Source organism: Mobula hypostoma, chromosome 2, assembly GCF_963921235.1.
Source record: "Mobula hypostoma chromosome 2, sMobHyp1.1, whole genome shotgun sequence".
In the NCBI taxonomy this organism is placed as follows: domain Eukaryota; kingdom Metazoa; phylum Chordata; class Chondrichthyes; order Myliobatiformes; family Myliobatidae; genus Mobula; species Mobula hypostoma.
Genome location: NC_086098.1, coordinates 97,155,574 through 97,177,104, shown reverse-complemented (window position 1 = coordinate 97,177,104; position 21,531 = coordinate 97,155,574). Strand labels below are relative to the sequence as shown.

Sequence of the window (21,531 nt, the reverse complement as noted above, 5' to 3'; positions counted from 1 at the left end):
TACCATTAAGCAGCATATGTTCACTCTGACACTAACAAAACCACTCTTTAAATACATGATTTAGATCTTCAATTTTTGCATCATGCAATGTTTTTCTGTTTTCCATTAATCCATGTCATTACATATTATGAGGTCCCTTCTCAGAACTGTCTGTAGTGTCAGAGACCTGAGCATCGCTTGGGAACCTTCCCAGTGCCCTGTGAAATTTTCCATTTGTGACGTCATGTTAGCACTCAAAAAAATTCGGATTTCTGAGGTTTTCAGATTTTGGAATTTCAGATATGTGGTACTCAACCTGTATTACCTAATTGGTAGCAGAATAACATTCCAGTATAGATTAAGAAATTCTTTGATTTGTTTAGCCTTTGATTCACATGTTCAGTACATGATTTGCTGATTGGGGTCCAGGAAATCCTGAGTTGACTTTGTATGAGAAATACTAATAGAAAATGGAATTTAGTTCAGTAGATGTGATATTAATAAACTCTGATATTTTCTTATATCATCATATTATTCGTGGAAACTGATCATTAGATTTTATTTGGAGAAGAAATAAATTTATGTATTCATAAAATTATGAATAGAATACCTGCTGTAGATGCAAGGAGCAATCTCTCTGGAAATTGTGCATAAAATTGTTTGTATTTGGGAAAATGTGTTTTTCCAGATTCTCCACAAATTTATTTACAAAATTATTGAATCTAAACAATGCCAGGAGGTAGTGTTTTAATTTTAAAAATACTTTCAGGTAAAATTACTTAAAGTATTTCATGGTGTATTTAAATGCATAATTTGGAGTAGTTTAATTATGAAATTAGTGAACAGAACATAAATCATCAATGAGAATTTTGTCTAGAGTTTAATTAATATAATTGAAAATTAATTTGTCATATAATGTTAGCAATTTTAATGACTGTCAGTACAGCAGCTGTGAATAATTTGTTTTGTATTAATGGTATATTATTTTCTTCATTTCCAGCATCTTTCGTACAATGAACAAAGCAGAAGCATTGATAATGTTTCAGTCAAATCATCAGACAGTGATGCCAGTGATGTGTCAGCCATCTCTCGAACCAGTAGTGCCTCTCGCCTCAGCAGCACAAGCTACATGTCAGTACAGTCCGAACGCCCAAGGGGTAGTCGTAAGATTAGGTGAGTTCCAACTCTAGACTTCCAGTTTGAACAGCATTCAGTGTAGTAAATACAGCTTTAAAATTGTCGCAGTATCCAATTCCACATTTAGATTAGACACATAATAGTTAGCAGTTGGAAAATTAAGAAGAAATTCTTGGAAATGTTACATCGGTTAAAATTCAGAAGGAAAATTCAAATAAATGAGGCAACTTTATTATATTTGCTAAGAATTGTTTGAACATGGCAGCCTATTCAGTGATCATTCAGTATTCCCTTATGGGTCCATTTGTTGAGTTTTGTTTGTCATTTTAGGATGATAAAAAATATCTCTCTGATCTAGGATAAAGAGCCACCTTACAGAAGTAACACTATTTTCTGTTCTGTTTATCCATATTTAGCCATATCTAAAACTTGCATTTATTCTTTTTGTTATAATTAGCTTTGTTCATTTATAATTTTGAATCGGTAAGCAGGAGGATGGCTCTTTTATCATCAGTATGCGAAGCTTGTCACATCCTGCTCAACTAGTTAGTTCCATTTAAGTTGTTTTGATTTTATTTTGCATGCTGTGATTGTGGAAAAGATCGAAATCCTTAGAAAACAACAGGGATGTGACAAATAAAAAGGAGAGGAGGATATCGTGGGTGTTAGTAGACCAGGGAGAAAAAGAGACGGGGCACTCTGAAAAGAAGCCAGGAAAAGAAGATCTGAAAAAGAGACGGCATTCGGCTTCTGGTGACTTGAGGTAAAGCTTAGTTGCCTTACCCTGTTGCCTCTTCCCTCAAGTGATGACTCCCATAGTTCCATCACAGCACTGGTCTTCATTTAGTCATTCTCCCTCTTCCTGAATTCTCTTTATCCTTCTTACAGTAATAACCGTAGGAAGTGGATCATCCAATATTCATCAGTCTTATTCAGCTATAAGTTACTGCTGTACCTTGACAATGTACAGAGTTAGAGAGCAGTTTACCTTTGCACTGTGTAGAAAGTGCATTGTGAGCAGTTTTTTTAAATCAATAATTCTATGTCATTTTTGGGTAGGGTGAACTAGTGAAGAGAATGGATGTACTGTAATGCAACAGATATGAATAATAAAGCATTAGAGCAATAATTTTGAGTATTCTCTTCCATTGGGGAAAATTGACAAATCTGATGTTTGAATTCCATGAATTTGATCCCTGTAACTTATGCTAACTTTAGAGAGTCATGAACATGCAGTCATTGTGCATTAATGCAAATCAAGAATATTTCAGTGGCTATAATCGCATAAATAATTAATATTTTATTTAAAATAGATAAAGTGTTACACGGAGAGGTCAAAATTGGCACAGGACACTATGAGTTGGATCTACATTTAAATATAAAAGTCTTTAAAATCAGAAGCTAAAGTCAACATACGTTTATTAAAATAAAATCATGCTTGCCTAAGCTAATTGAGTTCTTTGATGCAGTTATGAGGAGGATTGAGAAAGTTAGTGTGACTGACATCATGTAAAGACATCACCATGTGAGGATTGATTGAAGCCCCTGTAAATAAAAGGACCGGCAAAATACAAAATTAGTTAAGGTATAGATAATATTAATGGGCGGTCAGGACCAAAGATGTTCATGGAGAAATTGCATTGTGTAGCACTTCGTGTTTTGTGCAGAACAAATAATGAATCATAAAGTAAAATTGTTATCAAATAATTAATTACAAGGAAAAATTGTTAACTTCAGTTAGATTTGCAAAAGCAGTGATTTTTCTTCAACCCATTGCACAGTGGTATCAGAACATGTATGGTGATATGCATTACTTGCCTGGATAAAATTTCAGAAATATTGCTGTCTGTATTCATAGCTTACAGGTAGCACTAGAATCTCATGTGGAAAACAGGTCTGCACAGACTTTATGAAGCTCACTTCATTATTTCTCAAAAGGTAGTGCCTCCACACCAAAGTGTCACCTTATTCATTTTTGTTCCAAATCACCCAACTGGTGCCATTCTCAGACCTGTTTCCATTGCCGTCTTCCCACTATCTTCTCCATGACCCCTTCCCAAATCCACAATTTAACTGATTTTACAATTCCACGATTTTGCTAATCAGACTTTATAATATATTGATTGGATGTCAGTTGGAGCTTCATGGCCACTTCTTGGTATTTCTTGTTTGGAAGGATTGAGGGGAAGCAGCAGGGAAGATTACAAAAGACAGGAGAATCTGAGGTGAGGAAGAGGTCACTGCACAGTTGATGTGCACAGTGTAAGCTCACAGAGCATCCCTACAAGATCTTAAATGAGGATTGAATCAGCTTCATTGAACTAATAAAGTTATCAGCAAGTGATGTTGCCTGGAGAGCAACAAGATCAGCCTGGCTCGATAGCTAAAGTTGTTGGTCAGGCAGACAGCAACTGGTTTGTATAGGATTCCTTTTGAGCCGGAGCAGGTAATTTTACTGGCATGTCACAGGTTGCAATCCACAAATATCTTATGAAGAATTCTTTTTAACTGGTCAGACTGAATCGAGACAGGAGATTTGTTGGGAGTATTGGGTTAGTTTGAGCATCATACTTTAAGTGTTATGGTCCTGGAAAAGTACAAATGGAGATATAATCTGGGCAATACAGGGAGGAGCATCTACTGTAAGGTAGGAGCAATTTAAAGGATGATTTAATCGATGTGTTCATAATTCTGGAGGAGATTGATATAGGAGAAACTGCACTATCTAAAAGGTACTTTGGCAACCAAGTCAAACATTGAAATATTTGACAAAGAATCTAGAAGAAAAGGTAAAATATATTGTACAATATGGGTCCCTCAATGTAGAACTCCCATAGTTTTAGAAATTTCCTAACTTGCAGGGTTCTTCAGTAATTGTTGGCCCTTTTAAAGGATTAGCATGGGTGCACAGGAGAAATAGCTTTCCTTTCTGCTTTCAGTCAAGTTCTCAATGGCATTTCCCAAATAGATGATTAAGTGTTTTTTTTTTATCTTTCAACAAAAATGCCAGAGAGTAACAGGGTTGGTGGAACTTCAGTGATTCAGGGGAACAGTGGTGCATCCTCTTAACAAATAAATTTAACAATCAGACTAGAAGTTGAAGAGCCTCAGAAAAGTGGATAATGGAATCAAATCAGATATCAAGAATAAGTGAAAAGATTGGTTTAAGAGAGAGGGGAAAAAAGAAAATAAGAATTTTTAAATTTCTATGGAGAAATGAGTAAATGTGATTCAACAGATCTATTGTTCATTTCTTGGATCAAAATTATTGATTATAATGATAAACTATGGCCTTTTTTGCATTATTTAACATATAAATCTAGCAAGTTGTTAATGTACATCAAATGCAAAGAGCATAATGGTGTAAATTGATCAGAAAATTATAGTGATTCAGAACTCACTATGTATCTGTTCTTTGAGTGAACATACTATCCAGTTTATTGATTAATAATAGAGTATATTGTGAATTTGCCATTATTTCTCCAGATTGATGTGATCTAAAGATTACCATAATTAGTGGAAAAATTCACTTTATCTGTACAGTAATCTTAACTTCTTTCCACCCCATCTGAGGCTCCTGTAGAGTGGAGAAGTTTTAAAAAGAATTTGATAATATTTAGAATCACACATAATTTTCTTAGTGTGCATGAATGAAAACTGCTTACAGAAGAGTCAGTCAGCAGAGGATGCAAATTTGAGATAATTGGCAAAAGAAAGTATGAGCAATATGGAAAACCATTTTCCACATGAGTTACTTTGACATGGAATATACTGACTGGGGGTATTGAAATTGATTAATGTTCATTTTCAAAAGGAAATTGAACAAATACTTAAAGTGAAAAAGATCCAGGTAACAAGAGCACGAAGTGTTCTTAATAGGGAGCTCTGCAGTAGCGCATGCATTGGCACAAGGATCAAATAACCTTCTGTGTTCTTTGATGATTTTAAGATGGTGCACATCCTCAGGAAACTCTAGGTTAATATGCATAAGCAAAAGTAATTAGAAGGCCAAGATTTATCTGGTTTTTGACATGTGCGTTCATTTGTTTTGAACTTGATGGTGTTCCTTGTTCATTTAGATAATTTAGTCCTTTGTGGGATGAATTGCATTATTCCTCGGGGAAAGTTCTGAATAATTACACACTAATTCAACAAAATCTAAGAGCATTTACTTCTTTTCAAACCTGTAATTGTGAGACAAGTCTAGATTCCCTCCTTATCCAGTAAATGAATGTGTTGATCTCTGAAGCTGAAGTACTCCTACTTCACACATATTTTTACCATCCCTCACTGGAAACCTCTTGATGTAATAGCATCGATTCATTGAGTTAAACCCTGAGCAGTTTCAGTCAATGATTCTTATTGCCTGAGTACCAGCAATCCATTTGCCAAGTTTTGCATCATTCCCTGTGTAGGATCCTCTGATTCAGATTTTAGTCTTACATGTTCACATCATGCAATTGCAGTGAGTCTTCAGAGAAATTGGGAGAATATTATGTTGGAAAATATATAAAAGATTAAGTATGATATACAGGAAAGGACCTTCTGGTTCATGTATTATTAAAAATTGAACATCAACAGTTGCTGGAAATCTGAAAAAAGCAGGGAAGTCTGGAATTGTTCAACATGTCCATAGAAAGAGAATGGCTCATGTCATAGACACTTTCTCAGGGAAGGTGAAAGAGAAATGAGTTAATTTCAAGTGGCAAAGAACTCTGAATTGGACGGTCCCAAGCCCGGCTGCGAAATGAGGAGGGTTGGGTATGGAGCTAGCAACACCATCCCATAAAAACCCAGAGCTACAGAAATGCCAACAGAAGCTCCAAAGGTCTTATTCCTGGGAAAGGAAGGATCTTCATCTAGAAGATATATGAAGTTGTGTGGTGAAAGCAGAAGCCACAAGGCCAATCAACCTGCAATTGCAGTGAGTCTTCAGAGAAATTGGGAGAATGTTATGTTGGAAAATATATAGAGGACTCTGTTGGCAGCCGTTGCTCCAGTTGGGGTGACAGGCTTAAGAAGAAGAAATGGCAGAGAGGGTGAGTTAAATGGATTGGACAAAAGAAATATCTCTGATAGGGTAGTATGAGGATTGTCGTGATTATATATTGTTATGAAGCAAAGTGGTTAATTGCTTAATGAGGAAGAGAAAACAAAGGGATATGCAAAAGCTGTGAAATGCAGGTTAGAGCTGTTGTAGAGAACTGTCACTAAAATGAAAATGTTGAAATGGCCGTACCTTCTCCCACTCTCTCTGCAACTTAAAACCAACTTGTTTTCTCTTTTTTTTCAAATCTGATGAATAGTCTTAGACCTGAAATATTAATTCTGTTTCTCTTTCCACATATGCTGTATTTCCAGTGTTTTTCTTTTTCCACAAAAACTGCTTAATCTGCTGGGTATCCATCCCACATCCACCATCTACCTACTGTGCAAATTAAAACTGACTTGTGTTATCTCTGTTCCAATTCTAATTTTATCTTATTTGGAGATACAGCACAAAACAGGCCCTTCCAGTTCAACGAGCTGCACTGCCCAGCAACACACCTATTTAACCTTAGCCTAATCACAGGACAATTTACAAAGACCAATTAACCTACTAACTAAGAAGTACATCTTTGGACTGTGGGAAGAAACCAGTGCACCAAAGGAAACCCACACATTCACGGGGAAGAACCACGCAAACTACTGACAGACCGCATCAGAATTGAACGCTGAACTCTGATGCCCTAAGCTGTAATAGCATCACTCTAACTGGTTTTCATGGAGGAAGTTTCCTCTGCAAATTACATCATTCAGAAAATCACAGGCTTTGTGTTTCTAGCAGGACAGACCTTCCATGTATGGCCCCATATCTCAGTCAGAATTAGGTCCTGACTGGTTAAAATGAAAACAATGAACACTGGAAATGCTCAGCATCTCTGCAGAAAGAAACAGAAAACAGTTTCACCTCAAATATCCTTCTGCGAAACTGGGAGAATTTAGTAGTCAGACATGTTTAACTTGCAAAGAGAAAAAGAAGAGTGGAGAAAACAAAAGGAATGGCTGTGATCAGGTGGCCCAAGTTAAACAGAATGGTACAATTAATGTTGGCTGAGAGAAGATGAAGAGGGGTTATTAAAAGTAGCTAATCTGTCTGATGTTAGTGCAAGAGGAGGGAGGAGAGAGAAATAAATCATTGCTCAGTGCTGGACAGTGAAATACAAAATATAGCTGTTGCTGAGAATCGATAATAAAGGGGAATGCTGGTGCAGCCCAGGAGGTCAGGATTTATGTATGGAGAATGAAACATGGAATTAAATCAGAGCTAGTCCATGATTGAAAATCGAAAAGCTGCAGATACTGAAAATCAAAATCAAGACAGAGAGTGCTAGGAACAGTCAACAGGCCAAGCACTTTCCATGGACAGAGAAAGGAAGTCAAAATTTCAGGCTGTCAACTTACCAAAAGAGAGTACCAACCCAGGGAAGATGAGATGTTGTTTCTTGAACTCATGTTGAATATAGCCAAAGGCAGAGTCAGAGTGGGAATAGATGGAGAATTAAACAAATCTGCAATTTCTAGTTCAGGGGCCATCTTAAAAGTTAAGTATAAATATTCTCCAAAGCAGTCACCAAACCTGTATTGCTTTTTTGAATGCAGAGGACATCACATCTTAAGCATGGAACTTAGAAAAGGTGAAAGCATTTCATATGAAAACTAATTGAGCCACAGGATGGTAGAAAGGGAAGAGTTGAAGGGGCAGGTGTTGCATCGACTGTGATTCCAAGGAAAGTGCTATAGTGGCATTTGAGTGTTATTCAATGTAAGAATGGGTTTAGGCAGGTGGATCAGGGGTACTGGTTGGGCCTATGTCCAGGAAAGAAACAAAAACTCAAGGGCTATCCTGATATGAGGTGGAAGTGTGGAGGGATTGAACATCCATGGTGCATATGGGTTAGTTGGGACACCAGAAAACTGGCGCTAGAAGAACACAGACCAGAGAGTCACGAAGTGAATAATCATTTCAGAACACCAGAAGGGGAGAAAAGTGAAGAATAAAAACAAACTATGCTTGTTTCTATAAGGGTGCAGGAAATAAGTGAGGTGAGGTGAGGCTAGGAGCTTTGTCTAGAAGGGCACCCGCAGTTAAGGAAAGAGAAGTCAGAAGAATTGGTATGAAGGTCTCATCATCAGAACAAAGAGCTCGAAAACCAGGAAGCAAGGTGGACGTGGTCATAAAGAGGTGGGATGTAGTGAAGATAGCTTAGATATTCTGAGGGTTTGTAGTGATATTGGTCGCATTCCTTGAGATGGAAGTAGTCAAGAAAAGAAGAATGAGATATTACAGTATTACAGTGGATTAAAGGGAATTATAGAAGCATGAGAGAGGAGCTGGCCAATGTTGATTGGAAGAGAGAACTAGCAGGGATGACAGCAGAACAGCAATGGCTGGAGATTGTCAGGGAAATTTGAAAGGCACAGGATAGATACATCCCAAAGATTAAAGAAGTATTCTAAAGGGAGGATAAGGCAACCATGTGTGACAAGGGAAGTCAAATACAGTATGAAAGCAAAAGAGAGGACATTATAATATAGCCAAAATAATTAGGAAGTTAGGGAATTAGGAAGCTTCAAAAAAAAACAACAGGAGGCAACTAAAACAAACCCATAAGGAGAAAAGATGAAATATGAAGGTCAGCAAGCCAAAAATACCAAAAGAGGATGCCTAAATTTTTTTGAGATATATAAAGAGTAAAAGAGAGATGAGAGTGGATATTGGACCACTGGAAAATGACTCTGGAGAGGTAGTAATGGGGGGACAATGAAATGGCAGACTAAATATGTATTTTGTGTCAGCGTTCACTGTGGAAGATGCTAGCAGTATGCCACACATTTGAGAGTGTCAGGGGACAGAAGTGAGTGTAGTTGCTATTACTAAGGAGAAGGAGCTCGGGAAGCTGAAAGGTCTGAAGATAGATACTTCACCTCTCCAGATGGACTACAGCCCAGGGTTCTGAACAAAGTAGCTGAAGAGATTGTGAGGGCATTAGTAATGATCTGTCAAGAATCACTAGATTCTGGAATGGTTCCAGATGATTACAAAATGGCAAGTGTCATTCCACTCTTTAACAAGAGAGGTAGGCTGAAGAAAGGAAATGATAGGCCAGTTAGCCTGACTTCAGTGGTTGGGGAGATGTTGGAGTCCATTATTAAGGATGAGGTTTCGGGGTACTTGGAGGCACATGATAAAACCAGCATGGTTTCCTTAAGGGGAATTCCTCCCTGATAAATCTATTGGAATTCTTTAAGGAAATAACAGGATAAACGAAGGAGAGTCAGTGGATGTTGTTTACTTGGATTTTCAGAAGGCCTTTGACAAGGTGCTGCACATAAGACTGCTTAACAAGACAATAGGCCATGGTATTAGAGGAAAGATATTAGCACAGATAGAAGATTGGCTGATTGGCAGGAGGCAAAGAGTTGGAATAAAGGGGGCCTTTTCTGGTTGACAAGCAGCGTTCCATGGGAGTCGGTATTGTGACCACTTCTTTTCACATTATATGTCAATGATTTGGATAACAGAATTAATAGCTTTGTAGCCAAGTTTGCAGATGATGCAAAGGTGGAGGGGCAGGTAGTGTTGAGGAAGCAGGGAGTCTGCAGAAGGACTTGAACAAGTTGGGAGAATGAGCAAAGAAGTGGCAGAAAATTATAGTGTAGGGCAAGTGTATGTTTATGTACTTTGGTAGAAGGAATAAAGGCGTAGACTATTTTCAAAACGGGGAGAAAATTGAAAACTCCGAGGTACAAAAGGAATTAGGAATCCTTTTGCAGGATTCCCTAAAGATTAACTTGCAAGTTGAATCACTGGTAAAGAAGGCAAATGTCATGGGATCATTCATTTTGAGAGGACTAGAATATACAGGGGTGATTGATAAGTTCATGGCCTAGGGTAGAAGGAGTCAATTTTAGAAAACCTAGCACATTTATTTTTCAACATGATCCCCTCCTACATTTACACACTTAGTCCAGTGGTTGTGGAGCATTCGGATCTTGGACTTCCAGAAAGTGTCCACACCAGGGGTGATTGATAAGTTCGTGGCCTAAGGTAGAAGGAGATGAGTTATTAACTTCAAACTTTCTGCATAATCACTCAAAGAGTTGACCTGTGTGTACATGTAACGAGAGCTGTATAACTCATCTCCTTCCACTTTAGGCCACGAACCTATCAATCACCCATGCTGTGGACACTTTCTGGAGGTCCAAGATCCGTATGCTCCATGTCCTCTGGACTAAGTGTGTAAATGTAGGAGGGGACTATGCTGAAAAATAAATGTGCTAGGTTTTCTAAAATAGACTCCTTCTACCTTAGGCCACGAACTTATCAATCACCCCTCATAAGAGCAAGGATGTGATGCTGAGGCTTTATAAGGCATTGGTCAGCCCAAACTTGGAGTATTATGAGCAGTTTTGGGCCTCTTAACTAAGAAAAACTATGCTGGCATTGGAGAGATCCAGAGGAAGTTCATGAGAATGGTTCCAGGAATGAAAAGGTTAATGCATGGGGTGTGTTTGATAGCTCTGGGCCTGTACTCACTGGACTTTAGAAGAATGAGGGGGGAATCTCTTTGAAACCTATTGAATAGATAGAACAGATATGAAGAGGATGTTTCCTATAATGGGTGAATCTAGGACCAAAGGGCACAGCCTCAGAATACTGGGATGTCCATTTAGAACAGAGAGGAGAAAGAATTTCTTCAACCAGGTGGTGGTGAATTTGTGAAATTCATTGCCATGCACAGCTATGGAGACGAAGTTATTGAGTATACTAAAAGCAGAGGTTGAAAGGTTCTTTGTTAGTCAGGGCATCAAAGGTTACAGGGAGAAGGCAGGAGAATGAAGTTGAGAGGGATAATAAATCGGCCATGACGAAACGGCAAAACAGACTTGATTGGCGGGCCATGGCCTAATTCTGCTCGTATGTCTTACGATCTTATTTGGATTAAGGTTGAAAATGGCAGAAAAGGGTATGATTTTTTTGACAAACGAGTTGTGTGTGAGTGCAGGAAGCAACATCAATGCAGTCATCAGGCAGAAAAAAATTGATCCGAGGAGCCTTTAACAAGAACTGTTTCACATTTCCCGCAACCTGATAGGTATGGTCTGATTCCATGTGAGTAACCCTAGGCACCTCTTTGATTTGAAAGAAGTGAGCAAAGTTGCACAAGTTAAACCAGAAGGTGGAGGGGATTGATTGAGCCTGTGTTCAAGTATGAAGCAAAAAGCTCTAGGACTTAGGCAATTTGAGACATTTCGGGATGAGATGGAGATACAGAGGGATTGGCTGCAAGTGTTTAAATGAGCTGATTGGGATTAGAACTTGGAAGCTGTTAAAGTAATAAAGAATATCATGAATGTAAGTGGAAGGAATCCTAGAACAGGAACAAAAGAATGGAATCTAGTCAAGAAAGAATAAGTTCAGTGGGCCAAGATCAGTCTGATGAAATGGCTCCACCCAGACAGTTCTGCTTGTGGATCTTAGGATAGAGAGTGCACAGTGAAGGGCTGGGAGTGAGGAGTCTCTGAATCTGGAGATAGCAGGGACCAATTCATAAACATCTATCAGGATTAAGTCCTACCTCCAACTGTCTGAAGACCACTGCATATATAATCTTCTTTTGACTGCGTTTCAGCAAATGGGCCTGTGCTTGTGATGATTAGGGCTATTATCTCAGTGGAGATCTTAACCTCCAGATCAACACAGACAGCAATGGGTAATAGAACAGCGCTGCACAGGAACAGGCCCTTTGGCTCACTATATCTGCCATGTGTGGCAGTTTGTAGCTGACTCCTGCATCCTCTTTAATAAAGGTGAGGAGATTCATCTCCTTTGCACTGGAATGGAGAGTGTTTGCAGGTTCACATGCTGTCCAAACATTTGGGGAGTAATAGACTGCTCTTATGTGATGCCCTAGACTCTACGTGATATCTTCTTCATCTATTAAAATATTACATTATGGTCTGAACAAACATGGCATTAACCACATCCAGTCTATCCTTGTAGTCAACACGCTACATCCAGGAAAAGCCCATGAATGTTTCATTGTGAAGTAATACCTTGATCTTTACTTTGCAGAGGATTAAGGGAGACTCTTTGACTCAGTTCAGACTGCAGAGTGTAATCACGAGCATTAATAGAGAGCATTATTCAGAGTACTATCAAGATGTTCAACGGAGGATACTGTTGCCTTGATCAGTTAGGAAAACCTTGCCATACTTTCTAGAGTCCTGCATAGTCTCACTATGCTGGAAAGGTGCCCTTTCACACAGAAGGGGGAAAATATGCTGGCCCTTTTTTGGGTGTGCTGTCAGGTCCTGCCCTGTGGTTGGGATATTAAGCAGTCTATTTATTCTGCTAGTGCACAAAGGTCATGTTCAAAGGTGTTAACCTATGTTAGCAGCATGCCAACAAGGGCCTGAGAGGGAGTATCTGCGTCAAGTGGAAGCTTCATCATTTCCTCTGGATGTTGAACAGCTGAGCTGTGTCCACAACTCTAATTTCTGGCAGTCTTAGTCATAGTTGCCATGGTGCATTGGATAGGTCAGCCAGTGACTGAAGAGAGAAGCAAATTCAGTGTATAAAATCCTGGAGTCATACAACTTGGAAAAGGCTCTTCAGCCGAACTTGTCCGTGCCATCTGAGTCCTGCTGAGGGCCTCAGCCCGAAACATCGACTGTACTGTTTTCCATAGATGCTGCCTGGCCTGTTGAGTTCCTCCATTGCGTTGCCCATTGATCTAGTCCCATCTACCCATGTTTAGTCCATAGCCCTCTCAACCCCTCCTATCCATGTACTTATGTAGATGGCTTTTAAATTTTGTTAATGTGCCCGTCTCAACCACTATTTGTAGCAGCTTATTCCAAATACATAGTGCCTTTGCATGAAGAAGCTGTTCCTGATGTCCCCATTAATCTCTCATCACTGAACATAAACCTATGCTACACCTGCCCATACTCCTCCTACCTCACCTCCATTCAGGACCCCAAACAGTCCTTCCAGGTGAAACAAGACTTCACATGTGAATCTGCTAGGGTCATCTGTTGTGTCCAGTGCTCATGATGCAGCTCCTCTACATTGGTGAGACCTTTTGTAAATTGGGGACCACTTCTTCGAGCACCTCTGTTCCATCTGGCACAAGAGAAGGCCATAGATCAACATGTCGGTACAGGAATGGGAATGGGAGTTAAAACGTTTGGCCAACAGGAAATTCCACTTGTGGCAGATGGAGCAGGGGTGCTTGAAGAAGTTGTCCCCCAGTTTATGATGGGTCTCACCAATGTAGAGGAGGCCACCCTCAGGGTGGAGGAGCAACACCTTATATTCTGTTTGGGCAGCCTCCAACCTGATGCCATGAATATCAATTTCTTCTTCCGGTAAAATAATCACCCCCCCCCCTCCCCCGGCATTCACCACTCTGACCTTTTACCTCTTCTCACTTACTTCCCTCTGGATCGTCTCCTCCTTCTCTTTCTCCTATAATCCATTTTCCTCCTATCAGATTCCTTCCTCTCCAGCTCTTGATCTTTCCCACCCTCCTGGCTTCACCTATCACCTTCCAGCTAGCCTCCTTCCCCTGCCCTCACCTTTTTATTCTGACATCTTACCCCTTCCTTCTCAGTCCTGAACGTAGACTGTTTATTCATTTCCAAAAATGCTGCCTGACCTGCTGAGTTCCTCCAGTATTTTGTGTGTGCTGCTTTGGATTTGCAGCATCTGTAAGCTTTCTTGTGTTTATGTGCTTTCACACTTTCTTTGCCTCCTAATTTTGTGTGCCTCTATCAGATCACCCCTCAATCTCCTACATTGCAGGGAATGAAGTCCTAATCTGTGCAACCTCTCCTTGTAATTTAGGCCCTCAAGTTCAGGCAACATCCTGGTAAATCTTTTCTGCACCCTTTCTAATTTAGTAACTTCTTCCCAGGTGACCAAAACGCTACACAATATTTCAACATCTTATATATTTGTAATGTAACTTCCCAACTCTAAATCTCAGTGCCCTGACTGATGAAGGCCAGCATGTCAAATGCCTTCTTCACCACTCTAGTTACCTATGATACCACTTTCACTGAATTATGCACTTGCACTCCCTCATCTCTCTGTTCCATAACATTCTCTAGAGCCCTACCATACACTGTATAGTTCCTACACTGGTTTGATCTCCCAAAATAAAACACCTCACATTTATCTGAACTGAAAGTCATTTGCCAATCCTCGACCCACACACCTAGCTAATCAAAGTTCCCTAATAATACATTTCATAACTTTTTACACTGTCTACAACACCACTTATTTCAGTATCATCTGCAGACTTACTAACTGCACATTGTACATACACATCCAAGTTGTTTATATGTCACAAACAACAAAGATCCCAGTACTAATCCCTGTGGCTCATCAGTAGACACAGGCCTACGGTCTGACAAACAACCCTCCACCATCACCGTCAGCTTCCTACCAGTGAGCCAATTATGAATCCAATTCACTATCTCTCCCTGGTTCTCAGAGTCTCGGTGACCTTCCTTCAAAAAAGTAAATAGTGCATTACTCATTATAGCCAAGTGTTCGCGTACAACAGTTCTGCTATCGTTATACACACTTTGGTGAGATTTAGTTCAGCTGAGTTTTTGTCTCATTATGTGCGAATTAGACCCTGGAAGTGGTATTGTGTGGTCTGACTCAATTAATTCCTGATTTATATCAGGCACTCTTAAGGCATGGATGAATTGAATAATCTTAAAAGCTCAAAAGAATGAGATATCGCCTCATTGAAACAGAATAGGAGGTAATTTTATTTAAATGTTGGAGAATCTGAGAGGCTATTTCATCCAGTGGGAAGGTCCAAGTCTATGGTAATTTTCTCAGGAACAGTTCAGCCATTTAGAACAGAAATAATAAAAACCTGAATACATGAGAGTGTAAGCATTTGGATCTCTCTGCCACAGAGGGATGTGGATAATTAGTTATAGAAGATATTTAAGGATGAGACTGATAAATGACTGCACACCGGAGGAATCAAATGTTAGGACCGATCTGAAGAATAGATGAGGTAGAAGATCAGCTGTGATCCCATTGGGCATTGGACCAGCCTCAGTGGGCTAATGGGCAAAGCTGCCAGAACTATTCCCAATATTCTGTTGAGGGGATGTCTCTACAGTCAAGCAAAAAAGTGTGGTGGGTTCAAGGATCATGGCTTCAGTCCTTCCAATTGTAATGATTTTCTGCTCAGTAATAGAAGTGTGGCGCAGGAGAGACAGTGGTTAATTAAGTATCATCAGCATACACCTGGCAAATGACATGGTGTTTTGTCACCACCTTTTGCCACTGATAAGACCTTGCTAAACTTACTTTGAGTCATCTCTCACTATGTTTACAGTGTCACTTCTGCTTCGTCAATGCAAAAGTTCACACTTATTAAGTGGAGTGCAGTTCTATGTTGATCATCATTTCAAATAAATTAAATCAACAATCAATCATGCAAACTTTTCAACAAGAGAATGGTATAGTAGCATCACTTGATTATATATGCACACTAAAATTTATTGTGGTTATTAGGGCACAATTGGATGATGGCTGGTTCTTTGCTTGCAAAGATCAGGAGGGAACACTGTTGCTGTAGGACTTTCCTTCCTGCCTGCGCTGCATAGGTTTATAGTGAGGATCGGTGTACGCAGACTGATTCCACTCTTTAGGCCGAGCTGTGATGACTGCGGTGACCGCAGGGCTATAGGATGAGTTTCAGAGTTTATCTTCTCCTAGACAGACTGTCTGGCAAGGCTAATGAGTCCCATCTACCCAGATTTGGAATCAGAGTTGTCCTCCTCAGTTGGCTGCCAACCAAGGCTGATGAGCCCAGCCTGCCCGCCCAGTTATACCACTGGACGCTCGGTCAGGCCATGACGTAACAAACCCAGTAAGAACAGGGACACCATATGTAAGTGACCTCCTGCATGGCTAGCCAAACAGTGGTCCTGCAGTGATCACTATACCTGGAAAGGAGACACCTTCCTTAAGCGTGCGGGACATCCAACCCAGGACCCACCCATCCCCACAATTGAATAGAAGCCCTTATATTAAAGCCAGAAATGTGTTATCTGGTAACTACTTTAAAAATAGAAAATGAAAGGACAAGAGTATATTGATCAAGGGAGCTAGTAGAAGAGGAAGCCTGAGACAATTAAGAAGAGATTGTGTGTCAAGACAGCTACATGTCAAGCTTGAGCAATTAGTGGGGATCAGCTGATTACTGTGCCACAAAGGTGCCTTATAGTAGGGTCATGGTGATTTCCTACCAATCAGGAAATAATGGATTTTAAGAAAAATAAAGAAAAATTGTGTTGATATGTAATGAAATAAGGATTGAGCATAAGATTTATGAAGTAGAGGAATATCTATTAATGTATTAAGCATGTATATGCAGTGAGATCGAGGAATGTCTATTAATGAGAATTAAGCATAAACAGTGGATTCCAGTTAATGGGGCAGCTGCTTATTTGGGACACCTCTTCAAGGAAAAAAAACAAACTGAGAAAATAGCCAGGATTCCCTTTGTTTATTTGGGACACTATGCTGCTTAATCAGGACAGGAGACTGTCAGCAATGTGCACTTGTGTGGCTGTTAGCCACGATACTGCGTTTAGAGCAAACACTTGCATCAATTCAGTGTGCTTCTGTTATTTTATCCATTTGGGCAGATGGACATCAATTCAAAATGCAGTGATTTTTGATCATTTTATTTATTTATTTTGACTCTAAAAATTTTTTTGAGACCTTTGCCACAAAAAGATTGGACACTAGCCCAAAAAATCACCCTACTGGACCAAACTCATCGCCAGCTGCAGAGATAACTGGAATGCCAAAATCTACATTTTCATGCTTATAAGTTGCAAGATAAACTGCAAAAAGAATGGGCATTACATGAGGGATAACAGGGAATATCCCAAAGCATGAATGTAAGGATCCAGATGTTGAAGTGGCTCTCAGTCAAAGGTTTTCCATTATAACTGGACGAGGTTGTGTGTCAGTGGACCAATGTTTAAAAAAAAAGTAAGAGGAGCTAGCTAAGAAGCTGTGTCATAAATACTTTAAAGCAACAGATGGTTGGTTGTCTCGAAGGAAATACAGGCACCTCATTAAATTCAAGAAAACACATGGCAAGAAAGTTAGTGCTGATGCTGTTAAGTGCAGAAACATGGAAATCTGCTAAACTCTCCAACTCGCTTCAAAAATTTTGTGCAGTTGATATATACAATGTTGAGTAAACAGGCCTTGCTTATGCCACACCGGATGCTTCCTTTTGCTGCAAACATGCAACACCACCAGATCGAAAAAAAGCAATTTGTTGTGTTGTTCAAATGTGTCAAGGACTGGTGAAAAGCAATTGTTGATGTTAAGAAGTGTTAAATCTCAATGCTTTAAGGGGCTAAGAATGGATAGTTTACCAATCAAGTATTATGCCAGGGTACACTTTGTTGAATTCCTCCATGAATAGTTATTACAAACTAATATAGTTTTATAGTACTGTAGTAATATTGGTAGTGTTCTAATTTGTTCTATATTTCATTTAAGTGCATACATGTTACTCATTTAAATGGCAGTTTGGCTTTTTTAATACCTTTTTAACTATTTTCATGAAACATCAGATAATTGGAGGAGTTGCTTAATTGGGCCAAAAAGTTCTGGTCCCAATCTGTTCCAATTAACCAGAATCCACTATATATAATGAGATAGGGGCATGTCTGTTAATGGGATTTAAACATATATGGAGTGTGTATAATAGAAAGTATGGGGTCCTGATGTCCCTGATAGCCCACATAATTATGTGTTTATGATGAGAAATGAAACAATTGACATGAGCATTAACAACCCTTAAGTTGTAGATCACAGGTCTCCCACATGGCATGAGGTGAGAATGGTCTCCTGTCTCAGCTGATAAAATGTTAAGTACTTGCAATTCAGATGCAGCTTATTGCACACATCAGCATGACTGCTAACATCCCGTGCATGCTACACTGAAAAATAAAACATTTTTGTATTAACCCCATCCATTCCTTTTGGAAGTTGTGTAATATGCTAATATAAACATCATTTTGTTCATGGTATCTGATTACTTTGGGTGACATATCAAATAAAGGCTTTTGGGCCTTACAAAATGATGTTCAGTCGTCAGTGATCCAGGTTTTGATTTTGTTGTAATTATCTTATATGTAGAGTAGCATGTTTTTCATTTATTTTATTAACCATTTGTATAATATATTTCTTCCCCTTCATTAATCTTGTTATGTTTAGTTGCATTTATTTTTTTTCTTCAGTATCATTTTGATTTTCTTTTATTTCTGCCCCTTCTCCTTGTTTGTGTTATAGTTCATCATGCATTCGAGAGCTTCTGTGTGTCAGCTGTATGAATGGGGAGAATGAGGAGGAACAGAGGCCTAAAGCTAAGCCTGTGAAATCCAAAACACTGCCTAAGCAACAGACCATTGTTGCAGAACCAAGACCACTGCCTCAGTCCATTGAGAAGAAGGCCAATGACTTCTCCATCTTTGACTTAGAAGAATTGGTTCCTGGTACACTGTCAGACAGAGTCGGAAGCATAGAAACTGTCAGCATCACAAGTACATGCAGTGATGCACTTTCAGTAAAGAAGGATAAAAAAAAATTAATCAGAAGACAACATAAAAAGACTTAAAAGTTTTTAAACATTTTCTAATTCCAATATATCTATATTTTCAAGTTAAAAATTGAACGTTATAGAAAAAATGCTTTTTAAGCCTGAAGTTCTGTTGTGTGCCAAGTTAGTGCAACTTTAAAAGGATATATTGTTTAGGGATTTCATATGACTTTACAGATGATAAAACGAAGAAACGTACAACCAAGTTTAGCAAATTAGATGCAGAGCAGATTTCTGCTGTCTCTCCACACCTAAATCACCACTCCTTAAATCCCTAGCTGATATTTTCCTGTCCCATACCAGTAATTGTGCAGCTTTCAAGCTGTACCTAAAGTGATTGTATCCAAACCTTTAAATGTACATGTTATAGAGTCGTAGAGTGATACAGCATAGATGCAGGTCCTTAGCCCAACACGTCTATACCAACTACAGTGCCCGCTCAGCTAGTCCCAGTTTCCTGTACTCATTCCGTATCCCCATAAGCTCCACCCTTCCATGTACCTATCCAAGTGCTTCTTAAATGACACTATTGTACCTGGCTCAACCACTTCCTCTAGCAGCTCTTTCCATATACTCACCATCCTCTGGCACCTTAGGCCCCTTTTAAATCTTCACCCTCTCTTCCTAAACCTATGCCTCCTAGTACTGCACTCCCCTACTCAGGGAAAGGGACTATTACCATCCACCTTTTCTATGCCTTTCATAATTTTAAACACTTCTATAAGGTCACCCCTCATTCTCCTGCATTTCAAGGAATAAAGACTTGGCCTGGCCAACCTCTCCCCTTTCACCCAGGCCCTCAAATCCTGGCAAGATTCTTGTAAATCTTTTCGGTACTCCTTCCTGTTTAACCATGTCCATGGCGACCAAAACTGTACATGGTACTTGACAAGTGTGGCCTCAGCCAACAACTTGTACGAATACAACCTATGTCCCAACTCCTATACTCAATGCGCTGATTGATGAAGACCAGCATGCTAAACACCTTCTTCACCACCCTGTTTACCTGTGATGTAGCTTTCAACAGTCTTGTACTTCTAGGTCCTTCTGTACCATTACACTCCTTCGTATCCTGCCATTCACAGTATAAGACCCTTGCTAGTTTCACTTTCTAAAATGCATCACCTCGCACTTGTTTGTATTGAAACCCAATTCCCATTCCTCGGCACACTTCCCTATTTGATTAAAATCCCCCTGTGATCTACGACATTCTTCTTCGCTATTAACAACACCTCCTAATTTCATGTCATCCTCAAATTTACTGATCAAGCTTTTTGTGGATTTCCATCCAAATTTGTTATGTTAATAATAAATGACAAGAATCTAACTCTGATCCCTGTGCCACACCACTAGTCACAAGTCATCAATCTGACAAACAACCTACATTTATCACCCTCTGTTTCCTACCTCCAAACCAATTATGAATCCACCTAACTAGCTCCACCTGGCTTCCATGATTTGGAGACTCTTCGAGACCAGCCTTTCAAGTTGAATCTTGTCAAAGGCTTTACTAAAGTCCAAATTGCCAACATCCACTGTCCTATCCTCATCTACCTTTAGGGTTACCTCTTCAAAACACTAATGTTCATCAAGCACAACTTTCCACGTGCAAAGGCATGCTGAGTCCTAATTAAGCTCTACCTGTCCAAATACTGGTAGATCCTGTTTCTCAGAATTCCCTTCAGGAACTTCCCCACCACTGATATCAGCTGAATAGCCTGCAGCTCCCTGGTTTGTCCTGGCTAAACAATGGAACAACATTAGCCACTTTCCATTCTTTGGGGACCTTTGTCTAATTATGAAGTAAATATTTCTGTAAGGGGCTCCACAATTTCTTCTCTTAATCAATCTCTTAATCAGTGCTTTGCCAAGTAACTTGTTTCAAAAAGTTATTTTCAGCCAGCAAGAATCTGCCATGCCAAATATCATTTTTGTTTCACAGCCCGAATGGCATCTATAAGGTTGATGTGCCTTGTAGTAAAGGCTGGTCAAATAACACCCAATCTAAACTAAGTAAACCCCTACATTCAATATTTTTTTCTATGAAAAGAAAGAAAATATAATTTACATTAATTAGTATATTTTATTTCAAGCAAAATTGAAGTTTGGCATTTTACGCTTAAGTTACAACTATTTGTCAATTATGTCCTTGGGCAGATGTTTAGAAAAGGTGCTTCAGACTTATTGGGAAACCCTTTAATCAGTGGCACAGCTGGAGAGCTGCTGCTTCACAATTACAGCCACCCACTGTAAATTTGATACTGACCTCAAATGTGTGTGGAGTCTACACGTTCTCCCTCTCAATATATGGGTGTCCTGCGGGTGCTTGGGTTTCCTTTCACATCCCAAAGACTTGTAGGTTGATAGGTTAACTGTCTACTTCAAATTGCCTTGGTGTGTGAATGTTAGTAGAATCTGGGTGGGGGGAGCTTGATATGAATCTGTGGAGTATAGATTATAGGGAAAATTGGTGAGGGAATTGGATTGTTCTGTTAGCCAGCACAGACCGAAAGGCTGACTAAAAACATGGAAAATTCCTCAATGTTGTGCGTAAATGACTTGATCTGTAGGAACAGTATGCTATCAAACTTTTCACTGTATCTTGGTACATGTGACAATAATAGACTATTTCCAATTCCAACTCAAGATATCGAGAAGATCCTAGAGTGCTAAACAGCAGAGAAAAGATCTGTGAGGATTAGGA

At 39.4% G+C, this 21,531-nt stretch overlaps 1 protein-coding gene across 2 annotated transcripts in view; it reads left to right on the top strand.

Annotated features, from left to right (window-relative positions):
• The window catches only part of LOC134342316 (regulating synaptic membrane exocytosis protein 1-like), a 622,982-nt gene that overhangs the window by 481,865 nt on the left and 119,586 nt on the right, over positions 1–21,531 (top strand). The window contains exons 24-25 of one of the 2 annotated variants that reach the window (XM_063040291.1): positions 980–1,152; positions 1,718–1,879. In XM_063040291.1, the coding sequence (XP_062896361.1) occupies positions 980–1,152; positions 1,718–1,879 (335 nt within the window). The remainder of the gene's footprint in view (positions 1–979; positions 1,153–1,717; positions 1,880–21,531) is intronic. The other variant, XM_063040293.1, reaches the window with a different exon arrangement.